Raw genomic sequence first — 25,775 nt, 5'->3', positions numbered from 1 at the left:
GTTAACTAAATTTAAAGCAGGAAACACTATTCTTTGTTACAATTTGATATAATTTTTAAAGAAAATAAGCAGTCTAGAAAATAAAGAAAATAAGCATATTAAAATGATAGTCCCCATAATTTTTGGAATGACAAGACTTCTTATTTTCATATGAATCTTACTTTTCATAGGCAGCCACTGATTTTTCATTTACTTCGAGCATAAAATAAGTTAGTAAATCCTGTCACGTACCTGACATTAAGTTAACTCAGGGAGTAATAAACGTTATTTTGGTTAAAGCAGCGTAAAGCAGTCAAAGAACCTTTTCTATAAAATGGTATGGAATATACTTAATAAAGAACAGCATGCATCATTGTACTTTATTGTTTAAATACTCGAACATAAAGTTTTAAATGTAAGAAATAATAGGATAAAGATTTTTTTTAAAAAAAGTTAGCCATGTAATAGTGTAGAAAAAACATACGAAAATCGTAATTGCATAATTTTATTGTATACTCAAGCTTGTTTATATGTCATGATAAATATTCTACATTCCTTTTTTAAAGTACAAGAGACAGCAGTTAAAACAGATAAATGCAAAAACTGAACTTGAAAAAAAAACACTAATTTTATAAGCAAGGCATTTGTTTTATACTTTTTAAAATGCTTTTCTTAAAAAAATATTATACGTGTACTGCTTTTATAATACTTTTCTCAGTTACTTGAAAAAGTATAGCATATCATTTACAAGACAAACTTTGATATGTAACAGCATTTAGTACCCTATATATGCAGTTTTATCTACCTCTGTTGTATTTGTATTTTTTGACATTTGGAGCAGAAGGAGTAACCTACTCCAATCTACAGATAGTCCTCATTTAGTAACATCTTGTACAGAGACCATTTACAGTTACGATGGTGATGAAAAAATAAATTTGTAATCAAGGCTTGTATTTATAACCTTTGCAGGTCTGTAAAGCAAAGGAAAAGTGAAGCAAAGTTGTAACCACAGTTGCAGTTTCACATAGTGACTGCTTCTTAATAACTAAGTTGCAGGTCCCAATTATGGCTTCTAAAAGAAGACTACCTATATTTATCTACCGTTATAACTGGATCACTATGTTTAAATATAAACACAAGGCTGGCTTATTAACTATTGCAAATTTAAAGAAAAATTATTTGCTTTGATTTATTTGCCACCTCATCCAGATTCCAATGAATGGCCCATTCCTTGTCCTATTAAAAACAATCCCTTAAAACATATATTTGGGAATGTTACATCAGGAAAAGAGAATATTTTAGAAAATGACATTCAAAATAGTATATGTGGGGGCCCTTTTAATTAAAAACAGACATTGGGAAAGTTATGTTTTTGAATGAATAGATGGAAGAATATAAATTTAAATTTAAAAATTAATTTCTGATTTATTTTCAATAAAAGTTGATATACAATTAGATAGATGCTAGATGCTAGATGACAGATAGATGCTAGATAGATAGATAGATAGATAGATAGATAGATAGATAGATAGAAGATAGATAGATAGATAGATAGATAGATAGATAGATAGATAGATAGATCTAAACAAATATTGTTGCAACCTTCTGCTACAATTTATAAAACTGCATGCTAAATTTTATTTTAATTATATTGGAACATACTTATATAATGAATCCTTTACAACATAACCTCAACTGTTTCTTGAAATCTCACAAAAATTCCTCTGTATTATTTCAAATGATGAGGTATTTAATTGTAATAATCTGCACATTTAGTCTCCTCTGATTTGGCATTAATTTTCTTATTTTTTATGCCATGGTTATTTTTTTTCATTAAAATTCAATGTTGCCTAGGCAGAACAAAAAAAGGAATAATGTATATATTTTATGTCATTTTCCCCGTTTCTTTAAATAAATTGATATTATCTTTAGGCAATGATTTGTGTTTTGTGAATAAAACCCTGAAGAGTAAATAAACTCAAACAACATAATGGGTAATTGTTATCAGTGTAACCATCTAATTTAATTGCACAACAGCAATATATAGGGTACAGGTTTACTCTCATAAAGCAAGTCTGACTACATAAAGTAACTACTGCTTTGTATAGTACAACCAATCACAGACATAAATAAGAATCATATGAATTCTAGTTAACACAGCTATAAATTTGGCTATTTTTTTTTCTTTTCTTCATAGTAAATGTATATTTGTTATGTGTAACTGCACACATATGAACAGAAGTCAAGTCTCTCCACTAAATTCCAAGCTTTCTTAGACATAATTATAGTCATCAATCATTCTCTCTAAAATATTTTCTTTCCGTTTAACTGTGGAGGCCACAATTTATACAGCAAACTGATTTGCACTCAGAACAATAAAGTAAAATAAATAGGTTCCATTCTTTGGGTCTTAATAATCTTTAAATAAAATATCTTGTTTTAAACAAAGACGCAAAACCTATTTATAAATCAAATAAGCAGAAATCTCCCATTTTCTAGGCAAGTAACATTCTAATGAAATACTTTAAAAAACTGAGAAATGTGAGAATGTTTTGGTATTTATGTACTTCGTTCATGAAGAAAAGAAGCTTTCATAGACAATAGACTAATTAAAAAAGTATGCATTTCATGCCACTCACAGAAGAAAAAATGTGAACATTGTATAGCAATAGCAATAGCAATAGCACTTAGACTTATATACTGCTTCACAGTGCTTTATAGCCCTCTCTAAACGGTTTACAGAGTCAGCATATTGCCCCAACAATCTGGATCCTCATTTTACCCACCTCAGAAGGATGGAAGGATGAATCAACCTTGAGCCTGGTAAGATTTGATCTGCCAAACTGTTGGCAGCCAGTGATCAGCAGAAGTAGCCTGCAGTACTACACTCTAACTACTGTGCCTCCGCAGCTCTTAAATATATAGATATTAGGTATACATATAGGTATACCTATTCATAGCAGCATTATTGCTTGACTTTCTTATGGCCGCTCCTGCACTTATGAGAAGAAAGTTGCAAAGCTGAGACAAGCAATGGCAACACTTCTAAAACTACTGTAGTCTTTTTTGTCTGAGATCTTTGGAATCATGTTTTATGAAGTAACTAACACCTTCTCTCTGACTCTGGCAGGATATGCCTATGGTTTTGCACTATGTTGGAATCAAGAGAGATCCCTGACTATTCTTCTTTGAAATTAAACAATCATATAGTACCTCACCTCTTTTCCTAAAATGTATGGGCTTTCCTTCCTAAATGCAAATATAAAATCAACATTATAAATACCATATAAATATAACACATAGAATAGCACAGTGCACATATTCTGGAAAGAGAGAAGTTCCCTGATGATGGGCTCGAGCAGCATAAGCCTGAAAGCTTAAAAGTATAAACTTTTGGTTCCCAATGACCCGACTCAGGTAGGATCCTGCAACATTATCCTGGGAAAAGTATGTTTGCCTTTATTTGCATAAATTCAATGAGTCAAACTGGGTAAAGTAAAATGCACCCCAAATTTTCCTCCCAACTCCCACTCTTGGTAAGTAATAGCTACGTGTGTAAGGGCTGACTTTCTATGCACTACAACGGTGTCAAACTCGCCGTGTCACATTGCCGTCACATGACATTTTGCAATGATTTTTCCCATTCGCAGAGCTGGGGTGGGTGTGGCCTGTGCGTGACACATCTGGCCTGTGGGCCGCCAGTTTGATAGCCCTGCTCTAGTGGGCTAACTTCATTTATACGAAAGATATAAAAGAAAAGTTGCCACCAGCTGTGTAACACCCACAAAGTGCCCAATAAGAGTGTTTCAGCAACATCAGCATGGAAATAGTAGAGTGAAATCCCACTGCTTTCCAATACAGGTAATCCTTGACTTACAACAGTTTGTTTAGTGACCATCCGAAAAAATGACTTAAGACCATTTTTCTTACTTAGGACCCTTGCAGCATTGCCATGATCACATGATCAAAATTCAGATGCTTGGCTACTGACTCATATTTATGACAGTTGCAGTGTTTTGGAGTCATGTTATCAACTTTGACAAGCAAGTCAGTAGAGAAGCCAGATTCACTTAACAACCATGTTACTAACTTAACAACTGCAGTAATTCACTTAACACATGTGACCAGAAAGTCGTAAAATGGAGCAAAATTCGCTTAACAAATGTTTCACTTAGCAACATAAATTTTGGGCTCAATTGTGTTTGTACGTCGAGGACTACCTATAGTAAAACAGGTTTATTAAGATAGTATTTACTACTTCTCCTATTAGATTGTCTACTTGTCCTGTGAAGTATTGAAGATTAGAAAGCATGAGCAAACATGAAAGAAATATAAATAAACAGCTCTAGAGAATGGTTTGGACATACCATGGGAAGCCTAGTGTTCTTAACTGTGGTTAGTACATCAAGATGCCCAACTTGAGTAACATCATAGTTAAAAGGCATCTTTGGTTACTAAAGATGCCTAATTAAAAATACATGTAAAGACATGCCTCCTAGAAAAAAAAATAAATGAAGCTTCTAAAAGTTTCAATTTCACTAACCTTTCAGAATTTTTGAGAATCTCAACAAGTTTCAAAATAAGGACCGGTGGACAGAGTGATTGACAACTTTTGCAAAGCCATTGAAGTCCTGAGCAAAGTCATAAGCTACAGAATAAAAGAAGGGGTCCTCATGTGACCTATTAACTGATTAAAACAAAGGAATAAATGGGAAAATTTGCCACTGATGGATGTATATAGTGACCCAGCTAATTATATATTCAGGGGTGGGCTGCTGGAGGTTCAGAGGGGTTTGGGATAACCTCTAGCTAAGATTCTGTGCAGTTTGGAAAACCCCCAAATCCCACTCCTGGCTGGCCTCGCCCACCCTATGCTGCCCCTCCCAGGAGTCCCCACATGACCCATTTTGGATGCAGGTAAGTGCAGGGCGCGCATGGAGACTTGGGGAGGATGAAAAATGAACCTATTGGAAGTTCAGGAAGGCCAGAAATGAGTCCGTTTCCGGCCTCCAGAGGGCCTCCGGAGCCTAGGGAGGCTATTTTTGCCCTCCCGGAGGCTCGAGGAACACTTCTGGAGCCTGGGGAGGGCAAGAACACCCCCCCACCATAGTGCAGGAGGCTGTCTAGGCCACGCCCACCATGCCCACCCAGCAACCAAGCAGAGAACCCCTTGCTAAAATTTTTGAAGCCCACCCCTGTATCTATATATTGGGAGAGTTCATTTAAACTTGTTCTTACGTGATCCAGAATCAGGGATCATTTTGCTGTTTAAATTACTGAGGTGGTTAAAGCAATAAAAATATAGCACAAGATGTAAAATAGAAAGAAGGGGGATTACCATAACATACAGAGTTTAGTATAAGCAAAATTAAACTGATATACAAAGAGTAAAAAGTGTTCTTTGTTCATGGATTGAATGATTGATTCTAAGGATGTACAAAAGATTTCTTGCATTACTTGTTCCATACGCAGAACAGAGAATGGTTCATGTATAAAGTGGATTTTTTTTGTTTTGTTTTGAACATAGTTTACAATGTTCAAAACATTGTACTGTCTGAAAGGTCTTAGTTCCTGTTGATGCTAAGATTCAGGATCTTTATGTATTGAAAATTAATATCAACAGGCATTCGGAAAACCTGGCAATCAACACGACAAAACTAGGGACAAAATACACATGCACATTTAAATTCAGCAAGTTATCATCAGATAACATCGTTTTCCCCCAATGTGCTATATTAATGGCTTCCTTTGATTTGGTTGGCTGTTTTGTTGTTTTATACTTCTGCACATTGTAGTTCATTTTTCTTGTTCCTTTTCATAACCAGCCGGAGGGGAAATGGTAAATCCACAAATGAAGTTTTAAATGCTGCAGTTGATACAGACAGTATGGTCCTGACTGTCTGCACTGTTAGGTTTGGGCCTAAATAATATAATTAATTAATTTCCGTGAGCCCAGTAAAAGGTTGTTTTAAGAAATATTTTAAAACAAATCTTACCTTGTAAATCATAGGGAAGATTTAATTTTTTAAAAAATAAAGTAAATTCATACTAGACTGATTGAAATTAATTTAATATTTTTTGTCAGACTGTTTTCCTATCTAGGAGGATATAAGTGACCGAAAGGGTTGTGTTATGCAAAACTGCTCAAAATCATAGCTCCAATCTATCTCTATTCATATTCCTTTCAATTAAAATACCTATATCTTCAGGACATTTTTTTAATTGTACAAAGTTATACACAAAGACCTACGCAACTCTATGTCTGGATGAAGCTGTATGAATACAGTGATTTATGCAAACTTTGATTTATTCTCCTGAATTTTCTACAGCTGCTGATATCAAATCAAATCAAATAATTTATTATAGGCATAGGTCCAGAAAATAAATCCTACAAAATGAAAATGGATAGATCCATCAATCTATATTACAATCCACATTAATTAAATATAAGTTACGTAGCAAGGAATAAAAATGTAAGAACACAAGACAAGGAGTTCCATAATAGTGAAGTAGAATAACATATAATACAAGTGCACAGATAAAAGTCAAAATCCTCAGCTACAAATTTAAAGTGGCAAGAACAAACAGAGGCAAAGAATGGGCAAACTGAGAGAGTATAATTTAGTTCTTGTCCAACAGGAGAAATGGAAGTGGTGCCCAGAAATTTCTTCTGGATGGGGTAGTTAGAGTAGTTGAGAGTTACCTAAGAATCATGTAAATGGAATAACAGAGGAATATATGCTTCAGAAACTCTACCGAGATACCCCCTAGTAGGCATAAGTAGCTTTGGGAGCCTGAAGACAATTGATGAGGACAAAGCTAAACTTCAGAGAAGAACAACCAATCTGATCAAGAGCTAACACATTGCTTCTCAAATTTGGCAGCTTTAAGATATGTAGATTTCAAATCCCATAAAAGTTTCCTAGCCAATCTTAAGACAAAACATTCATGATCTTTTGTGTGATAGAATCCAAATTGTGAAATTCTCTAATGAAAGAAGTCAGATCTTCTTATTCGCAATCACAATGTTGCACAGTGTTGCTATTCCCATTTCCCAAAAAAATAGAATTTAAGCAACAGTATTAAAAAGGATAATAGTTGAAGATCACATTATTTCTCCCAACATCTATTATTTCTGTGTTCTCATGATCTTATCTTTATTTTGTCTGCAGTGAATGAATAAAATACTCTTGAGTATTAAGAGTATTTTACTCTTAAAACATTCTTATAAGTAAAAGCAAGTCTCTCTACCAAACTTTATGCTATTCCCCTATTGGCCTTATGCTGTCACTGGAGGTTTTCAAAAATAGACTGGACAACCATTTGACTGGGACAGCATAAGGTCTCCTTGCTTAAGCAGAGGGTTGGACTAGAAGCCTCCAAGGTCCCTTCCATTCCCAATTCTATGTTCTGTGTTCTGTCTAAGGGCAGCTTTCATCATGCATTTTCTTGAAGGAAAATCAAGGTACTGACACAATAAAACATGATATGAACTGGCAAAAATTTACATCACTTATACTGTACTCTAACTCAACAGCTGGAAAAGGCCCTTAATTCAATACTTAATTTAGCCTGATAATGTATATTTTCCTTCTTATTTATTCTGATTATCTCTTACACTGGAGCAAGGAGAAGCTATCCCAAGCAAATAAATGTGACTAATTGACACATAGTATTAGTTAATTATTAACTATTTACTGACAGGTCCTATGCATGAATATTTTTGCTTAATAAAATAAGCCTCTGCATTAAAATTTATTCCAAGAATTACCACACAATATGAAAACAGGCACATTGAAAGAGTGGATTACATGGGAATTGCATTTCTGATGTTCCTTGCTAGTAACATTTGGAAAGATGTGGTTGCATAAATGTCTGGTTGAGGATTGATGGGAAAACAAAAAGAAACAATGAAACAAAAGAAAAAGAATTCATCTAATCTCTTATACATATCCCGTCTTATTCTCTGAATATAGTTTGCCTACTGTAAGCATAACCTAGTATCCAATATTCCCAAAATAGCTCTCTAGTCCAAAGTTATTTATCTGAACATTAAAAAAAAAAATACTCCACATAGGAATTTTACTGAAAACTCAGAAAGCAACTACAGTTACCAATCTCTTCTGCACGAACAATAAAAAGGCATGAATAGCACAGCATTCTCAGATCACCATTTTATCAACAAGCAATTTATTATTTCACATACCTGAATAGGAAGTTTCTATTTCAATATGCAAAATCACTAAAACACATTTTCCCCTTTGGGGACATTCTAGTTTGATGTGATTTTGCCTGACATTTCACCTGTCATATTATCATAAATATAAGCCACAAAGAATAATTGTTGTAGTCTTACTGAATTTCATCATAAAATAACTGAAGCTACAAAATAAACTGAAAGCATAATCTTGGAAGAAGACTATGAATACTGAATGCACTAAGTAAATCAGGTATTTACTGAAGGCTTCAAATTGTTTCAAAATTAAATATAACTCTGAAAATGCTAGATGACAGTACTATAAAAAAGGCACATGGTTTCTTGATTGAACAGTGAAACCATTAGTAAATCATGCTGTCTCTCTGTTTCAGACATTCCTTAATAAATTAAGAACATATACAAAAATAATTTAAACTCCCAAGGGACAATTCAACCAACATTAAGCACCTCAAAGCCCCACTGAAGCAAAATTAAGCAAACCTATAACTTATCTATTTCAATTAATGGAGCTGCAAAGTATTCAGCTATTATATATAAAGCTAACAGTTTTATCTTATTCCACACAGCAGAAAGAAAGAGATGTTTTATTTATTTGATTTGATTTAAACTCATTGACCAAAATGCTGATGCCTTAGGCTTGCCTAGTTGTTGTCTTTTTGCTAACTAGTAAGCTAGCCTAACTAGTAAGCGAGTCTATCTGCATCAAAATTCAGGCTGGCAACCATTCAGAATTTGAAAACTTCAGGCCATCAGAAACCCAAATACTCTGACATAAAGCTACCTATGCAATCAGTAACACACCAATAACGTCCTACTGGCGATGTAGAGATGGATGCATTTGTGTGCAGTGAGTTAAGCCTCCTTTCACTTGTTAACAATATAGTTCTCTTTGTTCTACGTGCTCTAAAATATGACGACTTACCTGCTTGACCAGTGGTAACGGTAACAGCTGCAAAAAGCCTCTGGGAACGGCTTAAGTCAGAGACACCATTTAAAGCTTCAACTTCAAAAGTATAGTTAGCATGAGCTAACAGGTCCATGACGGTGACATAGTTGTCTGCTAATCCAGTTTGCTGGGGCATATATCCAACATTGCTCCCACAGGGAACACATTCACCCTGTTCCCAGCTGCACCTCTTGCATAATACCCTGTAGGTCACGTCATTTCTTCCTCCGTTATCAGCAGGAGGGCTCCACTCCAAACTCACAGTAGTTTGGTTAATATTGAAAATAAGGTTCTGTGGTGCAGATGGCGGTCCTTTGTTAAATACAAACACAAAAGAGGGATGGGGGGGGAGATAGAGATTGAAAGAAAAATCAGCAGGGAAAATTTAGCTCATGTTTTAATTACCCAAGCTAAAGCTCGCCAGGCTTTAAACTTTTCATTTTATCCACCACACACTACTAAAAACTCCTACTTGAATTCAATTGACAAGAAGCCATATTTATTTTCCACTAAGGAAACAAAGGCACTTTCTATGTATTTACTGCAGACCTTTTTGCAGCTTTTCTTGTCTGAAATTAAAGGGTAAATTAATGTACCTCTGGAGCTGACTCACAGAGAATTCCTCAAAATGAATTTTTGCTCCTTTCGAAATGCTTAAGTTGGAATAAATTTAAGTTTTTTTTTTTAATCTTCTGTAATGTGATTTACAAAAACATGGGGTACGGCTTTGTCTTTGAGAGGTCTGCAAATATTCATTAATTGAGCCATCAATGGCTTATTTTTCTTCTCAGAAATTCTTAATTTGATGCTGTGCCACCTTAGATATATCATGCTAAAAATATCTATAAGAATCATAGTCTCCTTTCAGTTATGTGTTTATTCTGCGTCTGCTTCAGGTTATGCTGAAAAAAACAGCCGTTAAATTTATTGGATTCTACATTGTTTCTTTTTAATTTTCTCCCTTTTGCTATTTTGCAAAATGCATTTGAAAATGCTTCTACTGCTGCTTTGTGTCCTATACAGAACTAAATGGGAGAAGGGGAAATCAATGACTGTGATTGGCTAAGCAATAGGAAGCAACTCAAGAATAACTCACTTGTGCATGCAACATATGGTGGGTCAGTAGGTGCTCTATAATAGCTGTCTTCACAATCACATCGCGAAGATCCTTCCCTGTCTGAAAAACTGTGCATTGGGCAGCGGGAACACTGCAAATCTTGTGAAGATGACTTATAGAATCCACGTCCGCAGGCTAAGAAAGAAGGAAACAAAAGAGGTATCATTTTAAATATAACGTCTTTTAAACACACCTCAGTATCGGGTATAGAGAAAACATATGATATGTGCTCTTAATGAAGACATTCAAAACTTTCACATTTTTGTCTGAAACTGGAATTCTATTATTTTAGAACTACCAGACTGCAAAAGTCTGGATTCCAAAAGATAGCCTTTGAATTTGAAATGTTGAATTAAATTAATTTATTTTATTTAATAAATTTATATCCAGTTACTTGACTCTGGGTAAACAATATGTTTTTCTTTCATCAAAAACCTGCTTCCATATAATATAGATTATTAATTCTGGTTATTTCATACAATTGTTGTGATGATTTCCAAAACATTGTACTTGAAGACCTTATGCAATTTTCAAAAGTAGAATATGAAATTTTTCAGCATTTTCTATTAGCTTATATCCAGTGGTGGGTTTCAAAAATTTTTTACTACCAGTTCTGTGAGTGTGGCTTGGTGGGTGTGGCATGGTTTGGTGGGTGTGGCTTGGTGGGCATGGCAGAGGAAGGATACTGTAAAATCTCCATTCCCTCCCCTTTCCAAGGAAAAGTTACTGCAAAATCCCCATTTCCTCTGGGACTTGGGAGGCAGAGAATAGATGGAGGTGGGGCCAGTCAGAATTTTTACTCTCCAAACTACTCAAAATTTCCACTACCAATTCTCCAGAACTGGTCAGAACCTGCTGAAACCCACCTCTGCTTATATCCAACCTGAGATGACATCAGTGGTGAAATGTAAAATTTGTTACTACCAGTTCTGTGGGCGTGGCTTGGTGGTGGTGGGTAATGTGACTGGGTGGGCGTGGCCAAATTATTATTTTTTTAACTTTTAAAACCATTTTTTCTACAACCTCTTTGGCCGAAGAGGTTGTAAAAAAATGCTTTTAAAAGGCTCTGCCGATCAGGCAACTCAGCTGGGATCGTCAGAGGCTTTTAAAAGCATTTTTTCTACAACCTCTTCGGCCGAAGAGGTTGTAGAAAAAATGCTTTTAAAAGCCTCTGACGATCCCAGCTGAGCCGCACGATCATAAGAGGCTTTTTTTTTTACTTTTAAAATCATTTTTTTTTTACGAAAGAGGTTGTAGAAAAATGCTTTTAAAAGCCTCTGACGATCCCAGCTGAGCCACGTGATCATCAGAGGCTTTTTTTAACTTTTAAAAGCATTTTTTCAGCCAAAGAGATTGTAGAAAAAATGCTTTTAAAAAAAATTTAAAAAGCCTCTGATGATCGCGTAGCTCAGCTGGGCATGGGGGGTGGGCAGGGATTTTTGTTACCGGTTCTCCGAACCACCCACCGCCATTGCTACTGGATCGGGTGATCCAGTCTGAACCGGGAGCATTTCACCCCTGGATGACATTAATTTTAATGTCAACTCTTCATTGCTATTGTATGACCCTCACAATTCCATAAGCACAGAAATATTTTTCAAAAAAGATTGTATTTCTATAACCATTCTTTAGATGTTATCTTTATGCTAGTAATTATCTTATCTTCTGAGGTGTGAGTCTCATCCCTTCTCCCATAGTAAAAGAAATATTCATTTTATAATCACCTGCAGTTTGTTCAGTTGGCTGAAGGAAATCAACAATAATAAAGAAGTGTTGTGAAAAATATTTGGAGAGATAAGCTGCAAGTGAACAGTCTTTTGAAGACTCAGCCTGGCTGCTTGGAGGAATCCTTCCCGGTATTCTGAGCATGTATATGCATGCACAAAAGACAAATCCACCGGGACTGTTACTTAAGCAACACTCCAGGTAGAGGCTTCAGAGCAGCTCTTCGTTCATAGAGAATAAAACAGCCATGTATTATTTTAAATATGTGTCCCTCATAACAATATTAATGGCCAGCTAAGTTATCAAAGTAATGGAATCATGCTTAAGCTGAATCTACTAAGACAGGCCATCAACAAAACAATTATTTTCCAATTAGGAGGCAAGTGCAAGAAAAATGCATTGGCTTTAGCTTTAGCTCTTTAGCTTCTTGTAGTGGTCACTATCACTACAACTGTACAAAGATAATAGTATACTTTCTGTGGCATTTAATATACAATTATGTGTTTGTAGGTCTGTATGTGGGATATGTGCCAAGCTTCAGGAAATACGACTAGCTACTATACAATAATAACCACCTCACCGTAAGATCTAGCTATTTCTTTCTTTCTTTCTTTCTTTCTTTCTTTCTTTCTTTCTTTCTTTCTTTCTTTCTTTCTTTCTTTCTTTCTTTTTCCTTCCTTCCTTCCTTCCTTCCTTCCTTCCTTCCTTCCTTCTTTCCTTCCTTCCTTCCTTTTACTTTATACATTCACCTATCTCAATTTCAGCTAACCACAGTAAAGAAAATAATTAAAACACACAACTATAAAAACAACACACACATTCAGAAGCTGAGGCACAATAATAAAAAAAATTAAAAATAGAACCAACATTAAGAAATTAGCATAACCATTACATAACCTAGATGTCCAAGCTAAATCGGTATGGAAGACATATTTACAGGACAGTGAAAAAAAATAGTGCATAAAAAAGATCCAGAAATCTACAATAAATGACTTAAGAGGGAATTAAGTCTGAACATGAGAATTAGTCATACTAATAATTTCAACTAAACAATCTTCCATATACTTCTTTGAAATGACAATAGTGTTTAAAAGCTATGTATGCTTCCGTCAAAAAGTTACACTGAATGCAAAAGTATACGTAGGACTGATAATAGTTCTTCAGCAATAGTGTGAATGAAATTTTCAAATAGAACTATCTTCTGACTGCACACCAGCAAAACGTTTGCTATCACCTGTCAAGTATTTCTCAGATACGTTTTTCTTTCTGGAGAATAATACTGGAACTGTCATATATATTCATAATGTCTATCAAAATTGACTCATTCAGTATTGTTTACCCAACAGAAATGTCTCTGCCTGAAAAAGGTCTTGCTTTAGTTTTACATTTTAAAATGATGACTCGTAAATATCATAGTTTAATACACCAATTCTTTCATTACTCATACATACATACATACATATATATATATATATATATATATATATATATATATATATATCTCACATCAAAACACATTTGATGTGTTTGCGCAAAAAGATAATAGCCAGTAAAATTGACTGGATATGGGAAAACACACACACACACACACACACACACACACACACACGTGTGTGTGTGTGCCTGTGTGTGCGTGTGTTTGTATGTATCTTTTCCCATATCCAGTCAATTTTACTGGCTATTACCTTTTTGCGCAAACACATCAAATCGTCATAGGTACATTCAAATCATCAAGTGATGGCAAAGTTAATATATATGCAAATCTCCACCACGGCAATCAGCTCACAAAAATCTATGGCATAACTAAATTAAACTGACAGCACAATCCTATAGATGTCAATTCAGAAGGTCTATTACATTCACTGGTTCTTACTTCTAAGTAAGCAGATTAACAACACAATTTTAATTTAAAGACATGATGACTGAAGAGCTTAGAATGAAAATAAATGTTAAGTCACATCTACTAAGAGAAAGCACTTAGGACACCAGAACTTTGTCTGCAAAATGGTCTATTGTTCAAAATATGCCAGTGAAGGCATGAAAAGAGCAGAAGGGGAGGATAAATGAGGAGTCAGATTATATCTCATACCAGCTGCCATTCACAAAACCATCAGAATCTTAGGTCAGGAAGAAAAGACATTAACAGTTCTCAGCACTTTTAATCTAAGAGGAGCTGAGAAACAAAACTGGGGGGGGGGGGAATCCTATTTACTAATTTTTTTTCTAAATAGTTTTTACTGAACATTTTCCAAGCTTAAAAATCATAAGTAAAAAAAAAAAGAAAAAGGGGAAAAAAAGAAAAAATACAAAGAAAAAATACAAACACAAATGTAAACAGATAAAATACACAAACAACACAACAATATAGTATAATTTTACAGCTTTCCGTATCAGCATGTATGTTCTGCTTTTGTAATTCACTATTCAATATTTGCCTTCTCATATGTTTTTACAATTCTAGTAATAGTATAATTATATTGTAATAATAACATAATATAATATATTCTGATTATATGCGTATACAGTTATCTTTCTATTATAGTCAATGGTTTTGAACATTTATTTCTTATTTGGGCTTCTATTCTCTAGCCACTTGTACAGTCTACTCCAAATTTTATAATACTCCGACTCTTTTCTTTCTTTTTAACTCCATGGTCATCCTGTCCATTTCAGCACATTCAAGTATCTTCCTAATTACCATTTCATCTGGTGGAGTAGTTTTCTGTTTCCAGTTTTGTGTGAAAGTGATCCTAGCAGCAGTTAGTATATGTAATATTATATATTGATAATTCTTGTCTATTTTTGGGTCTAGTATAGTTCTGGTTTCAATTCTATCCTATGTTTCGTGATTCCTTCCAGCCATTCTTTAATTTTAAGCCAATATTTCCTGGCGTTGGGACACGTAATAGAATGTTCCAGATTTATGTCTACATCTCCAAAGCTCAGGGGATAAATTTGGGAACATTTTGGCCAATCTTGCTGGGGATAAATGCCATCGGTAGAACATCTTATATAGATTCTCTTTATAGGCAACTGCCATAGTAAGCTTATAATTTCTTTCCCACAATTTGTCCCAATGTTCTAACTCAATATTGTAGCCAAAATATCTGGCCCAATTTATCATTGTCTCCTTTACTGTCTCTTCCTCCATTTTATATCTTAAAAGTATGTTATATATTTTAGTAATCATTTTTCCTCCCATTCCTAATATTATTTTGTCTAATTCCAATTGTTTCTCATATATTCCTTTGGAATGAACTGCCCCCTGAGATACGAAATATCCCTGATCTCCATGCTTTCCGCTGTGCCCTCAAGACCTTGATGTTCCAGCAGGAGGGGCTAAACATATGAACATGTGAATGTTTTTAAAATGTTATCTAATTTTAGGTTCTATTTAATTGGGCCAAACTATGTTATAATAATAATTTTAATTAGCAATTTTATGATGTTTGTGTATCTATATTATTCTTGACTGTACACCTCCTTGAGTCCTACGGGAGAAAGGCGGTATTGAAATATAATAAATAAATAAATAAATAAATAAATAAATAAATAAATAAATAAATATGTCATATTGATCTTTTTTGTATCTTGTGTTAATTTGTAGATAAGGCCACCATTCCATAGCAATTTCTTGTTTTTTCAGGTCTTGGGCCGATTTTAATTCTCCTTTGTTGTCCAAAAGTTCTGCATAGCTTACCATTTTATTAAGATCTGTAGTGTTTGGATACATCATTGCCTCCATCGTCAATAACCAAATAGGGATCTTCGTATAATGATATCCCCCCCCCCCAATACCTAGCAGAGCATCTCTTAATAGATGCCTCTGGAAATATGAATGGGATTTATTTTTCCCCTTCCAGAGGAAAGCGTGCCAGCCAAGTTGTAGATTGTGGCCTTCTATTGTTAGTATCCTTTTATTTTTCAATTGGATCCAATCCTTGAGCCATGTCATGGCTGCAGCTTGATAATAAATTTCCCAATCTGGGAGGGCAAATCTTCCTCTATTTCTACTGTCCTGTAGGAGTTTGAGTTTTATGCGGGCTTTTTTTCCTGACCAGATAAATTTTGATACCATTTTTTTTTTTTTAATTTGATTTATATGCCGCCCTTCTCTGGAGACTCAGGGCGGCTTACAATGCATTAAGCAATAACAATTAAACAATTTTGTTTAATTGTTCCAAAAAAAAAAATTGTCTAATTTTATTGGAATTGTTTGAAAAAGATATCGTAATTTAGCTAATATATTCATTTTGATTGTTGAGATTCTGCCAATTAATATCTGTAATTTTAGTCCTATTATCCAAGTCCTTTTGTATTTGTTTTAATAGTCTGTTATAATTATCTTCTTTTATCATGGTGCATTTTGCCATTAACCATATTCCCAAATATCTAATTTTTTTGGCCCTTATTCAATTCTTAACATAATTGTTATTATAGACCAATGGAAAACTTTTCTTTATATATGTAGGAAATATGCATTAAAAATAGCCTATCTTACAATTGTCTACATTACATGGGTAGTAGAAGGCTTCTACGAGCCATTATCAAAAACAGATATTTTGCCACCGTTTTAGAGAAATTGATGGGCTGATCATTAAAAATATTGTGGTAGTGTATGTATCTTAGTTCTATTACCTATTTCAAATCATTATTGCTTCTTGTTACTTGGTTATTTTTTCCTGATTGCTATTTAATTTACTTATAATTTTGTTATATTGTTTTTAATCTGTTTTTAAATATTGTTAGCTACCCAGACACATGCAATACAGATGAGAGTCCACTGAAATTCAATACATGTATAAATAGTATGGATACAATCTCCTGTTCCTGAAAACAAGTGAAGACTCTAATGATAGGTGCTATTCGTTCCATACACTATTTTGGAATCTGGACAATCACAGCTTAATTCTATACCTGAATGGAAATCAATTACTCAAGATGGAACTCCCACACACACATACACAAAATTTGGGAAAAATTGAAATAGCAGTATTTCACAGTACACAAAACGAATAAATAAATTAACTCAAAAGTGATCCCTAAAAGATTGAAGTGTATATACTATTGAAAATAATAGAGCTAAGTTGTAAAATGTTGACATCTGATATAAATCACTGAATATGGAAAATGGTATTTTTAAAAAGACTTTGTTTGAATAGGTCTGGCTAGTAATGGGTAATTGCTTTGAAAGGCAACTGCACCAGCGTCTAAACTATCAAAGACTATTACCTATGGGGAAAATAACCTATATTATTCCTTTAAAAAAATGTGAACAGAGTATAAATGTAAAACTATGAAAAAATTCACGTGTTTTTTTTTTTAAAAATAATACTAGTATGTATGGGAAAGAGTGGATATAGGTGTGGGTGGAAAGAGAGAGAGAGGGAGAGAGGGAATGAGTGAATTTAAAGACATTCTGGGATGAAATAACTATATAGTACCACAGGACAGGGGTTAAATCAAACTTGAACAGAAGGAGATTCTTTATGGTTGAGTTAAACAAAATTTTGATATCTGTGTGACAGGTTTATTTGCTGGAATTTTTTTTCTTGGAGAGGCTACTAACAGAATCCATAACTGTGAGGTTCCAAGTAGTAAAGCAAGAGTCACAGCACTGTGAAATGAAGCTGTCTCTATTAATTGCATACCCTGATCATCAGTGTAGTGTCTCAGCTCAGCTGATAGTTTGTCAAATCTGTCTGGCTGAACTTGAGGATTTGGCAATGTCACTTACCACTAAGTATAACTTTGAGGGAGGGGGACAGAGCAAAAGCACCCATCTGAAATGAAAAAGCACTCACAGAGGAAAAACAGATGACAGATAGTGTGAAAACAAGAGAATCGCAGATGGAGTCCAGGTGAAACAACGTTTACATTTGGTTTACTTTCATAGTTAAACAAGGCCCACCTAGCAGGTAGAACATCCTGAAATAAAATGTATTGGTGATCTGTGTGAAAACACAAAACTTTTTATGTTGGAGAAAGACTCCTGTATAATTAACAAAAAATTGTAATGTCTTGTTTTTTAAAAAAAAAAATGAAGCCCAACACTTTGCAATGTATTCATAAAACATTTTATTAGCATATAATTGAGGTACTTAACAACCACTAAAATGTTCACAGGGTTCTAATGTTACAGGGTTCTATATTTCATTTTGATAAAAATAAAATTATAATCACTATCAGACATTTAGATTTCCCCATTTTAGGTAATAGGCTATGTAAATTCAGAAAGGTAGCATCATTTTTCAATAACTGTCTCATTTTCCAGAATAGATTAATAATAATAATAATAATAATAATAATAATAATAATAATAATAATAATAATAATAGTAGTGAAGGTGGCTTCATAGAGATTTCTGAGAGTAGCTTCTGAAGCAGTTCTATAATCCTAGAAACAACTTAAACAGGCTCATATATGTTCTGGATTACCATTCCAGAAGGAAGTATATATAGTCTTATTAACCAATAAAAAATTGGACCATATCTTTTTTAAAAAAATATTACAATCAAAAATTAGTTACAGCAGAACAATTGGAGGCAAATTCATGGAATGGATGGAAAGTGTAGTTTATATTGTGTTTGCAAAGCACACACGGGAAGATCTCACTTATTTCTAGTGAGTATCTTCTCTACTGAATCTGCTTCCAGTTGAATTTTGTTAAGTGACTTGAACACACCAACCCACTGAAAAATCAAGGAAAAGGTAAGACAGAATTGTTCAGAAGCTTTAGCTATTCGCCAGTCCGCATATTATACTATATTATTTATTATATTGCCCAAAATATACATATAAACAAATGCACACACACACACACACACACACACACACACATATATATGGACCATTTTTTTTTACAATTCCTCCATTTTTTTAATTGTTAGAATATTTAGCTAATCAATTGCATCCAATATTTAGTTTGATAAGCAGGCATATTTAATCTAATAAAAAAAATCCCTTGTAATTTATTTATGTTCTGTATGAAATGTATACATTCTGTTGCTTTTCATGTATTTCAAATGTCTTGATAGAACAGCCCAAAGACTAACCGTGTCATATTCTAACCGTACCAAACTATAGCTCAGGCTCAACCCATCCAAGACTGAGTGGCTGTGGTTTCCTACGTCCTGATATAGTCAGCTGGTGCCATCGCTGGCTATTGGAGGCAAATCATTGGCCCCCACGGAAAGGGCTCGTAACTTGGGCGTCCTCCTGGATTCACGGCTGTCTTTAGAAGAGCACTTGACGGCCGAGACCGGGAGGATTTTTCATCATGTTCGCCTGATTCGCCAGTTGCGTCCCTTTCTAGATCGGGACTCCTTACGCACAGTCACTCATGCCCTCGTCACCTCTCGTCTGGACTATTGTAACGCTCTCTACATGGGGCTCCCCTTGAGATGCACTCGGAGGCTCCAACTGGCACAGAGTGTGGCCGTGTGGGTGGTTATGGGAGTGGTGTGGAGTTCCCATGTAACACCTCTCCTGCGCGAGCTGCACTGGCTCCCGGTGGTCTTCCGGGTGTGCTTCAAGATTCTGGTTATCACCTTTAAAGCGTTCCATGGCTTAGGACCTGGTTATTTACGGGACCGCCTGCTACCACCAATAGCCTCCCACCGACCAGTACGCTCCCACAGAGAGGGGCTCCTCCAGGTGCCATCAGCCAAACAATGTTGGCTGTTGGCCCCTAGGGGGAGAGCCTTCTCTGTGGGGGCACCTACGATCTGGAACGAGCTCCCCCCAGAGATACGGAGGATCCCGGATCTGCGCACCTTCCGCTGCGAGCTTAAGACTCTTCTATTTCATCAAGCTGGCCTGGCCTAAATCTTCTCCCTTTTAAGAGCAAATTTTAAATTTTTGTGTATTTTAAAATATGGGTATTTTAAATTAAGGGTATTTTAAATTCAGCCAAATTTATTTAATTCATTTTATTCGATTTTAAATTTTTTGTATGTATGTGTTTTATTTCGTGGCTGTTCACTGCCCTGAGTCCTTCGGGAGTAGGGCGGTATAGAAATTTAATAAATAAATAAATAAATAAATAAATAAATAAATAAATAAATAAATAAATAAATAAATAAATAAATAAATAAATAAATAAATAATACTCAAAATCAAATTGCTTAATTGTTGGTGGGGAGGGACAAACTATGGCTATGAATGACAATATTGGCCATGGGAAGATCCTGGAGATATAATGAACAACGGATGTCAGGATTGTAAGAAAATACAAAGTTTATTAGGTATGGAAGCAACACACTTGTTCCATTCAGTCAGTGGTGGGAGAGCAAATTCATCATGGTGTGTCAATACTTATGGATTGTTTAACATCCAGATTTAAAGTCCTGGGTTCCCACTATCTAGTTCCCACCTGGAGCCAGGAAATGAGATCATGAGACTGATATTTTTGTATTCATATCAGTAAAAACATGTATATGGTAACAAGGGGTACAGATAGTCCTTGACTTATGATCGTAATTGAGCCCAAATTTGCTGTTGCTAAGTGAGACATTTTAATTTTGTCCCATTTCTATGATTTTTCTTGCCACATTCATTAAGAACTCAATTATTAAGTGATTCTGGCTTCCTCATTGACTTTGCTTGTCAGGTTACAAAAAGTGATCATATGACCCCAGGACACTGCAACCATCATAAATATGAGTCAGTTGCCAAGCGTCCAAATCTTGTTCATGTGACCATGGGGATGTTGCAATGGTCATAAGTGTGAAAATGGTCATAAATAACTTTTTTTCACTGCTGTTACAACTTTGAATGATTACTAACTGAACTGTTTTAAGTCACGGGCTACCTGTATTTTCTGCTCCTCAAACTGCATGCCATATCCAATGTGATTCAGAAGCTAATAATGTGACTAGGGAGAGAAAAGGTTTCCTTACATTGTTAGCAAAAAAATAGAAAGGATATTTATATTGAAAGGGGGGTATTTGCAGGTTGTTATCTCCTGAGATCAGAGAAAGCACACAAACCACTTAGGTTAGCTAGCAACAAGTTTGAGCAAAACATCAAAACAGTTAACTGGCGATATGGACCAAAAGGCAAGCAAAATCAGGGAGGGAATGGGATAGAGAGAGAGAGATAAAAGAGGGACAAAAGATAAAAAAGGAAAAAAGGCTTTAATAACAATCTAACTTATCTAAATCTGTTTATCAAAAAACTTCACAGAGTAATAGCAATACCATGTTTTCCCGAAAATAAGACCCTGTCTTATATTTTTTTGAACCCTGAAATAAGCACTTGTCCTTATTTTCGGGGAGATCTTATTATTTTGGAACACATGGAGCAAGACAGGGCCCCTCTTGCCATCTTACCTGATTTCAAGCTCTGTCTCCCTAACCCTAACCAGAAGAAATGGCAGGGACTGGCTGCACATGTGTTTAAATATTTTCGGGGCGGGCTTATTTTTGGGGAGGGTTTATTTTTTGGGGAGGGCTTATTATCAGGGGATGTCTTATTTTCAGGGAAACATGGGAGCACTTAGACTTATATACCACTTCACAGTACTTTACAGTCCTCTCTAAGTGGTTTACAGAGTCAACATACAATCTGAAGGATTGGAGGCTGAGTCAACCTTGACCCTGGTGAGATTCAAACTGCCAAATTGCAGTCAGCCAGCAGTCAGCAGAAGTAGCCTGCAGTACTGCATTCTAACCACTGCACCACTGCAGCTCTTATAAGAGACATTGGAAATACAGTTATTTTATTTTATACAACAGCGATAGAATAGAAAAGGAAAGCAGGATACCAGGTGATCATATCAGTGTGATGGATAGGAAAGATGTATTCAACAGTGTGGTCCATTTTATCCTCCAAGGTTATTCTTAAATACAAGTAGTTCTTACAACTACAATTGGGACCAGAATTTCTGCTGCTAAGGAAAGTGGTTGTTGAGTGAGTCATGTCCAAATGAATGACCTTTTTTCCAAAGTTGTTAAGTGAATCATGAAGTCATTAAGAAAATCTAGCTTCCCCCATTGACTTGGTTTGTCAGAAGCTGGTGGGAAGACTGCAAACAGCAATTGCATGACCCCAAGGCACTGCAATCCTCATAAATGCATGCTGGTTACAAAGCACCCAAATTTTGATCACATGACCATAGGGGTGCTATGATGGTCATAATTTCAAGAGTGGTTATAACTACTTTTTTTCAGTGTCATTGTAACTTCAAACAGTCACTAAAGGAATGGCTGTAAGTCTATTAGCCTATTCTAATTTATGCTTCCAATATGGCCTTTAACAATGTAACTGCCAATTTAATCAGCACTGAAGCCAATGAAGATGCTTTATCCTAGCTGCTATTACATTCTTTGACACAAAATCTGCTGCTCAGCTATGTTATGCAACATTAACATAGCTGGGATCTGGTTCTAGTTTTGATAAATTGCAGTCTGGGTTTTTGAAAATTGTCATTTATGACACCCAGATGTGTGCCCGGTAGAGCATACAAGCTGGTCAAGGCTCACCAAGATGGAGGCAAGGAATTGGCAATTAATTCTACTTATACGGTTAAAAATCAGCTGCTCTAAATGGGTTGATTTTCTAATTAAAAGGGATAAATGTAAAACTAGAAAGTGGATGCATGTGATGAGTACAATGAGCCTAATTGGTCTGTCTCCTGAGTTTCTGCTCAATTAGGGTTTGGCTAAGGCCAATGAATTAATTTGCTGACAGATTGGAGACAAAGAGTTGCAATATGAGCTGAGCCATATTACAAAGATTCCCTGGTCACTGAGGGTAATAGAGGCTCACCACCTCCAAAATATTTGTATTCTTGTACTTATTCCAATTATAGAAAGGCTTTTTTTTTTTTTTTTTTTTACCAGTGCTTGCTTTAACACTCTCCTTTCTATCAGGCTCAAAAAAAAAAAAAAATCAGTATCCAAGATGCAGTGAGAAACATGGAACGTGTTTGTAATTTTCTGCTCTGAAAGGATGGCTATTCCAATCATTATTAAATAAGTTCCCTGGTTACACTGAGGAATTTAATATAAGTTATAGTTCACATACTGTATATGTTATTCGGTGCCAAAATTTTGCTACATAGACACAGGGATATACACTGAGATCACCAACACAGGAGAGAATGACCAGCTGTGGACAGAATTGTTAAAAGTTTTCAGTGTTTTACTTTGTTCATTATACTTTTAAGTTTCTGGTTTAATTTTAATTTTTTAGAAAATTAAATTTTCTAGCTTTTCGTTCCATGACATTGCTTTTTTTTTTTTAGATTCAGCAATATTTTTTTTAAAGTTTTTTATTTTTTAAATACAAAGATACACATTCCATCTTTCCTTATGTAATGTATCGTCTCGGTACAAACATCTCTGTGCTACATTGTTCCTCATTTGTCACATCTTTCACATACACATTAACATTAATATTATAGTATATTAAACATTTAAATATTGTAAAACTCTCCATTTTCTTCTTAGTATCTTTTAGTAATAATACCATATTAACATCAAATATCATTATTCTCTTCATACACATACTAACAATTTTCCTCTTATTTATATTTCTATCTTAATATATTTTCTACTTATTCTTTAGTCTTCTTCATTTCCAAACTCCATTTTTATTCTCCAACCATTGATAAAATACTTCCCATATCATATAATATTCAGTTTGCTCTTTCTCCTTAATTGCTAATGTTAATCTGTAAATTTCTGCACATTCTAATATTTTCCTTATCACCTTCTCTTCAATGGGAATCTCTCCACTTTTCCAATGTTGTGCAAATATAATTCTAGCTGCAGTTAATACATGAATAATTAATTATACATTATCTTTATTATAAGTTTCAGGTCATTGTTAATTGTTGTTAATTATTGACCATATTTCAAAGACTGCATTTCTGATATTCAGGTTTCTTATAATCCAGATTCTCTTACAAAGAGCATTGCAATTTTTTTTTTTAATTTGATTTATATACCGCCCTTCTCTGGAGGCTCAGGGCGGCTTACAATGCGTTAAGCAATAGCCTTCATACTTTTGTATATTTATACAAAGTCATCTTATTATCAGATACTTATGGGCACTGTTGCTTGATCGCAGTTTCTGATGTATTTCATAAATACTCTTAATAATAAATAATGTGCATGGATGGAGCCGGAAGACATGATCCAGGAAAAATTGTAAAATTTGTAAAATTGACTGGATATGGGAAAAGGCACACACATACATATAGAGAGAGATAAAGATGATAGAGAGGTAGAGAGATAGAGATAGAGATAGAGATAGAGATAGAGATAGAGATAGAGATAGAGATAGAGATAGATAGAGATTGAAGAATCCAAGAAAGAATGGGGGAATATTTTATCAATCTATGCCTATTTTCAGTGGAACATGCATACCATGGAAAGTAAAATTAATCTACTAAATTAAATCACTGTTCTATTTTACAATCTCTGTGGATTACAGATAGGCAGCAAAAATGGTGAGATCATAATTTCGATTCTTTTGCTACATGAAAATAATTTATTTATTTATTATTATTTATTTATTTTATTTATTTATTTTATTAGTTTGATTTATATGCCGCCCTTCTCCAGAGACTCAGGGCAGCTTAAATGCTTTTAAGCAATAGCCTTCATACTTTTGTATATACCTGCTTAATAGGGCTTTTGCCCCCCCCCCCAAGTGGTGTTCTATTTTATACAAAGTCAGGTTATTGCCCCCACAAACCGGGTCCTCATTTTACCTACCTCAGAAGGATGGAAGGCTGAGTCAACCTTGAGCCTGGTGAGAATTGAATTTATACTTAACAAAAATAAACATGAATACCACATATCACAAATACTGCATTTAAGGGATTACACCCTTGGCACTTAATCCAGACTAAAGATTAAAAACAATCTAGGAATAGGTTCTGCACCAAAAAGGCCATGTAGCTTCAGTTCATGGTCCATCAAAAGATGTTCTCAATATCTAATCTAGTAACTACTGTTCACCTCCGTGCCATTAAGCATTAATATGGCATCTGTCATTCAAGAGAACTGCAATAGAAATCATCTTCAGAGACAGTACAAAGAAACAGGACTGGTAAGTATAGATAGATATGTCCACCAAGTTATAGCCTAATTTACAGCGTTTTTCAGAAAAAAACAAATGACTAGGCTTACATAGCAGCCAGCAACAGCTGATCCATTAGAAATTTTATTTTAAAGGTAAGAATATGATGGCTAAGCAAGATCAATTAGTTCAAAGCAAAAAATAATTTCTGGAATTACTTCCTATCTCTTTACTAGAAGTAGCCCTAGGCTTATCTGTACTGGAAAGCAATCATATGGAATGCATATGTTTTATTCTGGATTTTGTGAGAGGGAAGGAGAAGATAGCAGAATAGATGCATTGGTTATCACTTATTAAGGAAGCATCAAGGATTGTGTCTGTGTGTTTGTATGTGTGTGTCTATAAACTATCCCTACCCGTAATATATATCGTGCCTCATCCTCAGTGTGGAATGCAGAAAGCAGACTCAAACCCACACTGAGGATGAGGCACGACCGCGGACCAGAAGCCAGACCACAGCTGCATCATTAGCCCCTTTAAACCCCTCCAATCCATACATGAAGCAGACTGACACCCACCATGAAGAGGTAGCACGGCCACGAACACGAAGCCAAACAACAGCAACACAGCTCACCAGCTCAAATCCCCCTGCTACTCAGACTAACCTGAGCACAACCAAGCCCCCACCTAAACAGAACACACACCCATCCAATCAGAGCACAGCCAACCCCCCATCCAATCAGAGCACAGCCAAACCC

At 35.0% G+C, this 25,775-nt stretch overlaps 1 protein-coding gene across 2 annotated transcripts in view; it reads right to left on the bottom strand.

Moving 5' to 3' along the window:
* Positions 1 to 25,775, bottom strand: part of EPHA7 (EPH receptor A7) — a 170,606-nt gene that overhangs the window by 107,334 nt on the left and 37,497 nt on the right. For both annotated transcript variants that reach the window (XM_070932840.1, XM_070932841.1), the window contains exons 4-5: positions 10,240 to 10,395; positions 9,120 to 9,455 (exon numbers count right to left, since the gene is read on the bottom strand). In XM_070932840.1, the coding sequence (XP_070788941.1) occupies positions 9,120 to 9,455; positions 10,240 to 10,395 (492 nt within the window). The remainder of the gene's footprint in view (positions 1 to 9,119; positions 9,456 to 10,239; positions 10,396 to 25,775) is intronic.

This window comes from Pituophis catenifer, unplaced genomic scaffold (assembly GCF_029215685.1).
Source record: "Pituophis catenifer annectens isolate HBS135680 unplaced genomic scaffold, rPitCat1.0.hap2 SCAF_1, whole genome shotgun sequence".
In the NCBI taxonomy this organism is placed as follows: Eukaryota; Metazoa; Chordata; class Lepidosauria; order Squamata; family Colubridae; genus Pituophis; species Pituophis catenifer.
Note: the sequence above shows the minus strand (reverse complement) of the source record. Positions and strands in the feature narration are given on the sequence as shown.